This window comes from Eptesicus fuscus, chromosome 5 (assembly GCF_027574615.1).
Source record: "Eptesicus fuscus isolate TK198812 chromosome 5, DD_ASM_mEF_20220401, whole genome shotgun sequence".
NCBI lineage: Eukaryota > Metazoa > Chordata > Mammalia > Chiroptera > Vespertilionidae > Eptesicus > Eptesicus fuscus.
Genome location: NC_072477.1, coordinates 47,165,685 through 47,176,722, shown reverse-complemented (window position 1 = coordinate 47,176,722; position 11,038 = coordinate 47,165,685). Strand labels below are relative to the sequence as shown.

Genomic DNA, 11,038 nt, shown 5'->3' with positions numbered 1-11,038 from the left:
GCTCCCAGAGGAGGGGGCGCAGCGGGCAGAGGTTAGCGCCCCGTCCCCGGCTCGGCCCCAGCGAAGCCCCGACGCCCTCTCCCCGGGGTGCAGGTTAGGAAACAGGGCGGCCCAGGCCGGCCGCCGCCTCGGCGGCTCGGGTCCCCATATATAGTCATATCCACCGTCAACCCGGAGGCTGGCGGGCGGCAGCGAATGGGCGCGCAGCCCCCGCGGGAGGAGCGGGGAGGGCGCCGGGGGCGGAGGGAGGAGAGGGGAGAGGGGGCAGGAGGGAAAAGCTTTTCCAAAAAAGTATTGGCTGTCTTGAGGAATGCGGTCGTCCCCTTGGGAAAGTACATATCTGGAAGGAGCAGGCGGCTCCGCTCGCACTCCGGCTCGGCCGCCCCTCCGCGCGCTCGCCTCGCCTCGCCGCTCCCGCCGCAGCCCCCGGGCCCCTCGCCGCCGCCACCATGGACGCCATCAAGAAGAAGATGCAGATGCTCAAGCTCGACAAGGAGAACGCCTTGGACCGAGCCGAGCAGGCGGAGGCCGATAAGAAGGCGGCGGAGGACAGGAGCAAGCAGGTCTGCACCTCCCCGCCCCGAGCCCGCCGGGCGCCGGCGCTCCGCCCGCCCGCCCGGGTTCCCTGAGCCCATGGACCCGGCCTGACACCCCTTCCCGGCCCTTCACCCCGAGGACTCGGGGAGCCACCCCCTTCCCCGGACGGCCAGGGGCGCGCGTCCGAGAGGGGCAAGAGGAGAAGAGCAAGACTCGGGCTTCTTCTAACTTTTCCTTCTCGTCTGAGGACGTGTATCCCCTCTGTGGCTCTCAGAGCCCCCGAAGTCCATCCAAGCCCTAGAGGCACTTGGTTCTCTGGGTCGGGAGTCAGGTTTGGGTCCGTGGGGGTGAGAAGGGGTGGAGTGCGGGCTTGAAGGGAATCGGGTCCAGCAAGTGTTAGAAGTTCTTGTGGGCATTTGAGAATAAACCCTCAACTGGGACAGAACGGGGGGGAGGGGGAGTTGAAGTGGGGGGAGCAGGGTCATGGAGTTTATCCCTAAAAGCAAAGAATAGAGAGTAGGGCCCGAAGGCCAGGAAGATGGGGCGTTTTGCTGCACCCCGAGTTGTGGGCTTGAGCCCGCGGGGACAGGGCAGGAGGCTCGCCCTGGGGGAGGTCGGGATGTAGGTGGGCCACGGTTCGCCTCCGGCTCCAGCGAGAGGAGGTGACCTGGGGACCCTTGAACCTCCCGGAGGGGCCCCAGCCAACCCGGCGCCCGTGTGTTGTGTGTGGTGTCGTGTGTGTGTGTGTGTCTAACACCCGGTCCGTGCCGGCCGCCCGCGCCCGCCGCTGCCCCGCAGCTGGAGGAGGACATCGCGGCGAAGGAGAAGCTGTTGCGGGCGTCGGAGGACGAGCGGGACCGGGTGCTGGAGGAGCTGCACAAGGCGGAGGACAGCCTCCTGGCCGCCGACGAGACCGCCGCCAAGGTACCGGGGCGCGCGGCTCGGCGCACGAATGGCTAACTGTCTCTCTCTCTCTCTCTCCTTCCCTCCCTCCCTGTCTTTCCCTCTCTCTGTCCCGCTGTCCCTGTCCTCCTGGTTCTGTGCACCCACACCCCTCCCCTGCGGGATCACGCTGCCTGCCGCACCCCCCCCCCCCCCCCCACTCCCCGTCCCCCACGGCCAACTCCCAGCTGGAAGATGAGCTGGTGTCGCTACAAAAGAAACTCAAGGGCACCGAAGATGAACTGGACAAATACTCCGAGGCTCTCAAAGATGCCCAGGAAAAGCTGGAACTGGCGGAGAAAAAGGCCACCGACGTAAGTGCTTGCACACACTGCCTCCCTCACCTCCTGCCCGCCGGCCGCTCTGGAGTCCCCAGGGGGCCCGAGAGACACCTGCATACAGCCCTGCCCTGGCCCAGAGCGCTGGATGCTGCCGCAGACCGCTACTGCACACGTTCTTCATATTTCATCCATTCCTCTCTCTTCTTCTCCTTCTGTGACCCCACTCCTGGGGTGTGGGGGGTGAGAAGCTGGGAGTTCTCAGCAGCTGAAATTGGGTGCTGGGGGTGAGCCTTGCCTCCCTGGTAGCAGAAAACCTCTGAGGTGCCCTTACCAAGGTTTGTGCAAACGGAATGCCTAATTTCTTTCTTTCCTTTTGCCATCTCTGGTGGGTGGGGAGGCCTGGTGTCGGTGGTGTGGCTAGTCAGGGGACCGAGGCCTGCCCTCTAGATTAAAGGAATAGTTTGGGGCTACTTTTGCATAGAAGGCTGAGCTTGATGGTGGGGCACAGAGACTCCTGAGGCCTCCTTTCCCCGCAGGGAAGCCTTAATGCAGCCCTTAAGATCTGCCTGGGAAGATGATACTTGCTTGGGTCTGCAGGCTGAGGGCACTAGATCCAAAAAGTAAGCTGGGGGTTATATATAGCTCAGTGCTTTATATGGTATAGTGAGCTAGCTGCCCCCTGCCCCTCCTGCTCACCCCACCCCCACCTGTCAGCCCTCTGACAACCACCACATAGCTTCAGGGGTGATGCAAACAGGCAAAAGCTCTATCAGCACTCTGTTCACTGCCCTTTGGAGGAATCTTTCTAGCTGAAGAGCTTGCCTCTTCGCTGCATCAGTCAAGCCAAGCGCGTTAGATTTCCAAAGGACTTCTTTTCACACCGTTGGATTCCGTTCTAGAAGCTAATTAAGCCTAGAGGCCCAATTAGGAAAGAATTCCTTGGGAACAATTCCAAGAATGTATGAGTACCAGGAAAAGCTATGCCCAGAAGTTATACTACCAAGTGCAACTGGCAGAATATTTTGTCTGAGAGTAAAATGCAAATTGCTGGAGGGTCTTGGGTCTTGAAATCAGTACAGGCTTTTTGTGGTATGAAAGGCTTGAAATCTAATCTCCAAGTGTGGTTGTACATGAGAAATCCAGACTTGGGACAGTTAGAATCTGCCACAAAAAAAAAATTTTTTTTTCAGTGAAAATCAAGGTTCCTGGAAAAGGGGGTTCAGGGAAGCACTGATTTAGCTAAAATATTTAAGTTACAAACTACCTGGCTTTAGAAAAAGAGCCAAAGAACACATAACTCTGCCCGCATTGTATAATGTAGATCAGATGTGTGCTCTCCGTGAGGCTAAATGGAGGATGTCTGTCTCCCCCAAATTCTCCAGCAGGACGTTTATTTAGCTTTTCAAAAGAGCCGCTGATAGATCAAGGAGAGATATTCCTTATAAGGTAAAGAATGCAGAGAATTTGAAAGTAGCCCAGTAAGGCAAGAGAAGTGGCAAAAAAGATACTCCAATTCTTAAGGAAAAACAGATAATAATTATTGTGACTATGTAGAGCTATAGGTCTTCGTTGAAGTCTTGTTTAAGGGAGCCCGGGAATGAGGTGGGCAGAAGTGTAAAAGAGGATATTTAAAGCCAGCTGGGGGGAAGGGGCGGGGCCAGCACTGGAGGGGGGTTTTTGGAACTCTGTTTGGATTCTTTTTTTTTTTTTTCCCCCAACTGGAAAGCTGTCCCTAATATGGTACACATTTTTTTTTTTTTGGCAGTATATTTTGATCACCTTCCCCTTTAAGACATTTTAGGTGGTTGGGAACCTGTAGGGATGTGGAAGAAGTTTGTGAATAAATGCTATATTTAGACTGATTCCTAACTAGTAAAAAAAAAAAAAAATAGTTGACTTGAGCAGGACAAGACAGTTGTCGCTAGAGAAAGGGGAGGTGGGAGAGAGGTCAGCTTCCTGAGGTAGTATTATATTACATCTGTGATAAGGACATTTCCCTGTCATTACCTTGTACATACATAGTTAAGAACTGTGGAACAGTCTTGCATTTTTCTACTACTACTAAAAACATTTTTTTTCTAATTTACCAACATACTTTACACATCCTATTCCAGAACTGGGCTCTTCCTAACTTAAAAGGTGGTCATTCCTGAGGTAGCATCCCAAATGGTTTTGTTTTGAATATTCTGTTGCCCTCCCACCTAAGTGAGGCTGAAGGGGATCTACGGCTCCGTTTTCTCTCTGGCCCCCAACCTCGACCCCAATAACTGTATACACCTGAGATCTGCAGTATGTGAGTCTTTATTCCCTGTCAGTCTTTGCTTTCTAAATCAGTGGTTCTCAACTTTCTCTAAACAGAATCGCCTAGGGAGGTTTTAAAACCCCAAATCCAGGCTATACCCCAGGCCAATTAAATCAGAATCTCTGGGAGTGGAACCCCGGCATTAGTATTTTTTTAAATACCCAGGTGACTCCAATGTGCAACCGAGGCTGAGAACTGCCCTTACACTCTTGTATAATGACATCAGCGTGGAAATGAGCTCACCTGAAACTGACTTTCCGAGGTGTTTGAAAAGCAGGACAATCAGTCACTCGGCTGCTTAAAGCACTTGCAAGTGCCCAGCAGTTTCCCTGGCTCCTGGAGGCTCTCAGCCATTCCCTTGCCCACCCTCAAAGTTGGAGCCCCAAAGTCTGCACTCCTTTAGGCATGGAGACCTAGCCTCCTGCCTGGCCAGATGAACTGTGTGAAACAGAGCGAGAGGCTCCCCCTACAGGATGTGAGGGCCCTTGCTGGGGGTTGGGAGATCTCACAGAGGCTGAGGGAGTCCATAGAAAACGACTCAGGACAGCTAAGGAGGTTTGTGAGGGCTATGGAGGAGGAGAGGGATGTCAAGTCTGTTTTCCTTTTCTTCATTATTCCCACACTTAAACATATCAGGAACTGACGGAAAGGGCCTCCTTTGAGGATTGAAAGCCGTGAGACTTAGCAGGCATTTAAAAACACAGCCCAAGGGGCAAATTTGCCGAGGGCAGTTCCCAGAGATACTGTCCACAGTGATTTTCGCCCAGCGGTTGCTAGAGGCTCTCTTAGGGTTTGGTAGTCTTCCTTGGTGTGCCTTTTAAAGGCAGCCCAGTCCAGCCCAGAACTGGTCAGGTGCCAGATCTCAGAGGCTAATTTAAAACCAGTGGTGGCTGTAACCAAAAGGAACCCTTGAGAGGATTGTTTTTAGGGACAGGAAAGTGAGCTCCAGCGGGACTGGGGTAAACAGCTGGTTATGGGCCCCAGCCTAACTCTTAAAACAATGCCTGCCTATATATCAAGTAAAGCTATCATCTGAGTTCTTAACTAATGTATGTACAAGATATTGTGCTAAGCGCTTTACATTAATTGTTTCATAGCCCTGACCTCAGCTCAGTGAGGAAGTACTACTGTTAACCCCACTTTTACAGAGGAAGCCCAGGGAAATCGAGTCCTTTGTCCCAGGTCACACAGACAGGAGAGAACTAGGAACCAGATTCTAACCTGGGAAGACTGCATTTAAAACAGGAGGTTTCACATGAAACATGTTAGTGGTTTTCACTTCGTGAGTTTGGGAGAAGTAGGTCTATTATGGTTAGAATCTTGTGTTCTGGGGTTCTTTACAAGGAGGAAGAGTCCCCTTGCAGTGATGGGCAACCTTTTGAGCTTGGTGTGTCAAACTTCGCCAAAAACTGAGCATAACTCGGGTAGTGTGTCACTTTGAGGAAAAAACATTATTTCGCAAATGTTTCATCCTCAGCATGCGGCCACGTGTCATCAGAAATGGCTACGTGTGTCAGTGCTGACACGCGTGTCATAGGTTCGCCATCACTGCGAGAGGCACATTCAGGCCCCAAACCCTTCGCTCAGCTCGCTCTCTCCTGGGCCTGGGAATACGGGATGCGGGGCGGAGCGCTCTCGCCGCCAGCAGGCGGCACCATCGCCCTGAGCGGCCAGGCCCGTTGCCCGGGACTACGGGGAGCTGGGGAGAGGCGCTGGGAATCGAAGCAAAGTCCCTGGAGCGGTGGCCTCTCCTCTGCAGGGCCCATCCAGTCCGCCAGGTGCTCCTTGTGCGCCCCTACGCCTGCCTCCCCGCTGCAGCGAGCATGCGCGGCGCCTCCCGCGGCTTGCAAATTCCCGGGGTCCGCGGCGCGCGCCCCGCCCCGCCCGCCGTGCCCGCCCCCGGCGCTCGCACTCCCGCCCGCGGTTCGCCTGCGCTGCCCGGGAGACCGCGACTTCCGGGCTGGTCCGGGGCCGCAGGGGGCGCCGCCGTCGTGCGGCGAGGCTGGGCGGGGCGGCCGGGCGTTCGGGAGTGCGGCAGCGGCGGCCTGAGCGCAGCAGCCGGCCTCTCCCACCGCAGCCCGCCCGCCGCCCCGCGCGATGGCGGGGAGCAGCTCGCTGGAGGCGGTGCGCAGGAAGATCCGCAGCCTGCAGGAGCAGGCGGACGCCGCGGAGGAGCGCGCGGGCAGCTTGCAGCGCGAGCTGGACTACGAGAGGAAGCTGAGGGAGACCGTAAGGGACCCACCCATCACCCAGCACCCCCACACCCGGAGGCGCCTCCTCGCGCGCCGCCAGGCCTCTGGAGCCCACCGACCCCTTCCCCCACGCTCCTGGGCGCACCTTGGCGGAGGGCGCCGGCTCTGCAGGGGCCCTGCGCGTGCTTCTCTGTCCTTCCATTCCACGTCTCTGGTCTAAAGTAAAAGCTCTGAGGGGAAGCAGGAGTGGTGTTGAGGAGGTTCGGGAAGCAGCCCTTTCCCAGAAGGGGCTCCATATCTGGGGTGTTTGCGTTCTGTCCGGTTGTCTCCAGTCCCCCAGAATGTGCACTTGGTGCTGCAGGCATTATTTACTCAGAGGGTGGGGAGGAGAGAGGGAAATCCTTTCGGAAATCCCTTCCTTTGGGACGGGGCGTCTGCAGGTCAAGTAGGAGGCTCTGCCAAGCTTTGGGGCCCGGGGATGCTGAACTCCACCATCCCCACTGACCCTTCGTTTTCTGGAAGCCCTTTCTCTAATGGTTGAGACATTGACGGCCCCAGGTTCTGACTTGCTTAGTTTGCTGCCCGTTGAATTTCCCTTTCTTAACCATCCCTCCTTCCAAATTTTATTACACAGATAGATATTCCTTTGTTACTGAGTCTTGGAAGAAAGTTGGCTAAATGTGAACGATTACTGGGTGTATGCTTGCCTGCTTCCCCCTCCCCCGTGTTGAATGTAATACCTAGTTTCCTTTCTGCTAAGGCAAGTGTATCCAGCAAACAGGAACAGGATTTCAGAGGTAGTTCAGGCATTTGCGATTTGTTGATTTTTTTTTTTTTTAGTGTGTGTGTGTGTGTGTGTGTGTGTGTGTGTTCTTTAAATCAGGATATTCAAAACACCTTGGGAATTTTATGACAAGTGATAATATGGTGTCCAGCTGTGCTTAATATGGGCCTATTCTCAGCTGAGTACATTGTTATTGCTTAAGTATGCAGCTGGCTGCAGAAGCTACTATGTATTTGCATAAAATACATAGATGCAAACAGCTTCTCAGAGGAAGCCCTAACTAGAGGAAATTTCAGATAAAATACAGACAGGAATCAAAATCAATAAGCAAAAAGTTTTCTTTAGAGGACAAGTCAGAAGTGGTCCTGTGGAGGTCTTTGAATTTGACTGGCTATAAAGTGATTCCAACTGCCTCTCTGACTGGCTAGCTGTCCTTGACCCATTAGAACTAATGCAACATGATGGATGAGAACAAGGACTCTGGATCCTGATTGCCAGAATTTGAATCCTCACTGCTTACTACCTATGAGACCTTGGGCAAATTAACTTCTCAGTCTCTCAGTTCCCTATCAAAAAATGGAGATAATAACATCTACCATTTGTGAGGGTGAAAGGAGTTAGTGTGTGTCAAGAAATTACAGTGGTGATAGGCACAACAGAATAGATGCTCTGTGTCGGCTGGTATTAAAAGTGCACAGCTCATACTCCAGTTCCCTACCTGTCAAAGGATCTTGGAAATAACATGCTCATCTTTTTTTAAAATGTATATTTTCATTGATTTCGGACAGGAAGGGAGATGGGGAGATAGAAACATCAATGATGAGAGAGAATCATTGATCAGCAGCCTCCTGCATGCCAGTGTTGAGCCTGCAACCCAGGCATGTGCCCTGACTGGGAATCGAACCCTGACCTTCTGGGTCATAAGTCAGCACCCAACCACTGAGCAACACTGGCCAGACCAGCATATCTTAAAACAGTGGTCTCCAACCTTTCGGACCTCACGGACCACCAGTGGTCCGCGGACCACCGGTTGGCAACCACTGTCTTAAAACACTCCATTTAAATGCTTTTAATCAGTTTGTTTTTCTTTTTGGAACTTTGGAGAGTGGATGTGGGCAGCCTGGAAAGAATGATGGGTGGGTTGATGTGGTGTTAATGGTGAAGTCAGTAGAAATCCCCTCACCCGGCTAGGAAAGAGACCATGTGGTCCTGTACAGGAGAGCCTTTTACTGACTCCTGGCCGAGTGATTGGTAAAGGCACAGAAGATAAGTTGTAGGAAGGGCATGTTGTTACTCTTATGTCACCTTTTCTTTTGTGCTTTTTATAAGTGACCTTCCAGTGCCAGTTGTCTAAAGGTAATGCTTTCATCCTTTTCAAAGCTTTTATGTTAAAAGTAGTTTTAAGGGCTTTAATTTTTTAAAGTAATTTTTGAAAACAGCCTATCTGGGTGATCGGACACAGAACGGTTTAAGACGGCAACTTCAGGGCTGGGTCAGGCCATTGAGAGAACTTCTGATTGAGAGTTGTTCTTCACTTCTGAAACTGGAACTTCAAGATAGCTAATGCCAGGTGGTTTCTTGTTAGTTGTCAGACACAGCTGTGAGTTCAACTAGTAGTCGCAGTTTCTCTTGGCGGTGAAGATAGAGGTTAGGGACAGAGCCATAAGCCACTGCAAAAAAAAAAAAAATATTTGAAGAGTTGGCCCAAATCCAGATTCTCAGAAGTTCAGAGAGGTTGTAGTTAATTGGCCCTATTATACTAGCACTTACCTTGGAAAAATCAGCGGTTCCTTATTTCCTACTGGTTTGCTTTTCCAAGGCGTGGAGGGCCTTTCCAATTGTTGGCAGGAGACTACTTGGTTTGATGTAATGGTTGACTTCAGGTGTTGTGACTCAAGAGGGTTGGTTTGTTTTTTGTGTTTTGTGTGTGTGTGTTGTGTGTGTGTGTGTGTGTGTGTGTTTGGTCATTGTCAAAGGAAAAAGTAGCCAATCCTCCTTTCTGGATAGTACCCAGCAAACAAGGAAACTTACAATTGCAACTTGTAGATTCTTAATTTGTAACTTTATTAAATCATGGAAATAACCAGTTCACAACATTTCCAGCCCTTTCCCTTTAGAGTTGGTAAATAATTCTGAGGCCAGGACACTGAGGGTGCATTTTGTGCTCACATTTGGCACCCCCAGGGTGGCAGTAACTGGCATGCATACGCTCAATTTCTGCTTTCATATGTAGGCAAGGCAGAGGCACGACAATGCCCTGTTCATGGCCGCCCTCCCTCATTATACAAACATGCCTCATAAATTACAGGCCTTGGCACAGATAGAGGAGGTTGTGTTTATCTGTTATCCATGGGAGTGCCCCTTCATGTCATCAGTGTTTTTTCCCCCTTTCCTGACCATATAAGGGCAGAAGTTTAACTTGGCTGGAGTCACTTGGTCTTACACAGCAAGTTGGGTGAAACCTTCTCTGTAAAACTACAGTTCGCATGAAGTAAAAGGGCCTGACCTTCGATCATCGCTTGCTCCACTCTGGTTCAGGCAGGACTTTGGAAATATATTCCAGGGGGTTCGTTTTTAGGGTATTATAATATTCTCCTATAACGAAGTAAAAATTATTACTTTTAAATTTTTTTAAGTTGTGTTGACTAAAACATCTGGATGCCCTAAAAATATGGGCCTGGTAAAAGTTTTCTTTCAAATCTGAAGTTGGAGTGATATTTTGCTATAGTGTGGCAGGCCCTTGAGTTCTGTGCTGTACCTTGTTGGGATGGGGGCGTTGTGTCTGCCGTGTTTTCTGTATAGGTAGCTAATACCTTTGGGGGAGGGGGGCACCAGGGAGGAGATAGGGCTGACCTTGCAACTAACTTGAAGGCACTTCACAAGGGTAGAGCTCCTCAGGGCTGTTCAACAACAGATCTGCAGGAAGACAATTGGTCTCCTTTACTACTGTAGCCGTCTCTCTTCTGAGTAGCTCATTACATGTGGGGATACAATAGCACTTTTGAAATAAAAGAAACTAGCATCCCAAACTGAAAGACTTCGCCAGCAGCATCAACACACAGGCCGTTGTTAGAAGCAGCTAACCCAGCACACTAAGAGTGATTTCCCTGCCTGGAAATAATTTGCATCTTGGGTCTTGACCCTTCCCAAAAGCCTTGTTATTTCTATCTGCTTTTTAACTAACAGGCGGTTGGCCATGTAGCGGTAGGCTTGTACTGGCAGAGGCAGCAGCAGGGTAAGTCTTCAGTAGACTGCCCAGGTGCTGGGATGAGAGGAACCTTAGAAAGTGTCTAGCTCCGAATTTAGAAAATACAAACCGGAAATAAAAGCTAGGGGGCCTTTTGAACACAGAACGTAATTCTCCCCTCCTTCCTAATTAAAAAAGGAGGGGGGAGGAAACGTAAAGAGGTGAATTCTAGGGAACCAAACAAAATTGTGATCAGACCAGTACGGTAGGGCCTGAGAACCAGTGGGAGTCCAGGTTTTTCCCAGGGGACGTTTACGTGGAGACAGATGTACCCCCAGACGCTGCTCTCGGGTCCAGGCTGTAACCTAGGCACCTTGGTCCGGCTCTGAAACCTCTGGGGCAGCCGACATGGGCTTCTGGGGTTGACAGCAAGTGCTCTGTGTTTGAATGTCAGCTGTTACCTGTTAGTGTTACTTGATGGGGTGTTCAGTTTTATACCACAGCTTATTTCAAAAAGGATTGGGAGGACTTGTTTAGTGGATGGTATTTAATACAGGAACTGCCCTCCTAGTCCTGGTTAGTCTCTGTCACTCACGGCCATTGTGGGTTGGGGAATTGGGTGGGCGTGGCTGTAGAGAACCTCCCCCTCTGGCTTAGGAAGAGAGAAGACTCCAGGGGCGAGAACCACCAGTTCCAGGGCTTCCATGCGGTCCCAGGGGCCCTGAGGAGAAGTGACAGAGCAGCGCACAAGGAGTCAGACTTGTCTCCCACTGATGGCTGTGGACCTGAGCATACTTCAGCATTCTGGGTCCG

General features: G+C 51.7%; 1 protein-coding gene across 22 annotated transcripts in view; it reads left to right on the top strand.

The window, feature by feature from the left end:
* The first annotated feature begins 320 nt into the window (after nt 1–320).
* The window catches only part of TPM1 (tropomyosin 1), a 29,598-nt gene continuing 18,880 nt past the window's right edge, over nt 321–11,038 (top strand). For 3 of the 22 annotated variants that reach the window (XM_008139154.3, XM_028142002.2, XM_028141996.2), the window contains exons 1-2: nt 338–563; nt 1,668–1,793. In XM_008139154.3, the coding sequence (XP_008137376.1) occupies nt 450–563; nt 1,668–1,793 (240 nt within the window). In that variant the 5' untranslated portion in view covers nt 338–449. Of the gene's footprint in view, nt 564–1,335; nt 1,462–1,667; nt 1,794–6,013; nt 6,292–11,038 lie in introns of those variants that run through there. The other 19 variants (XM_054716179.1, XM_028142004.2, XM_054716180.1 and 16 more) reach the window with 19 other exon arrangements.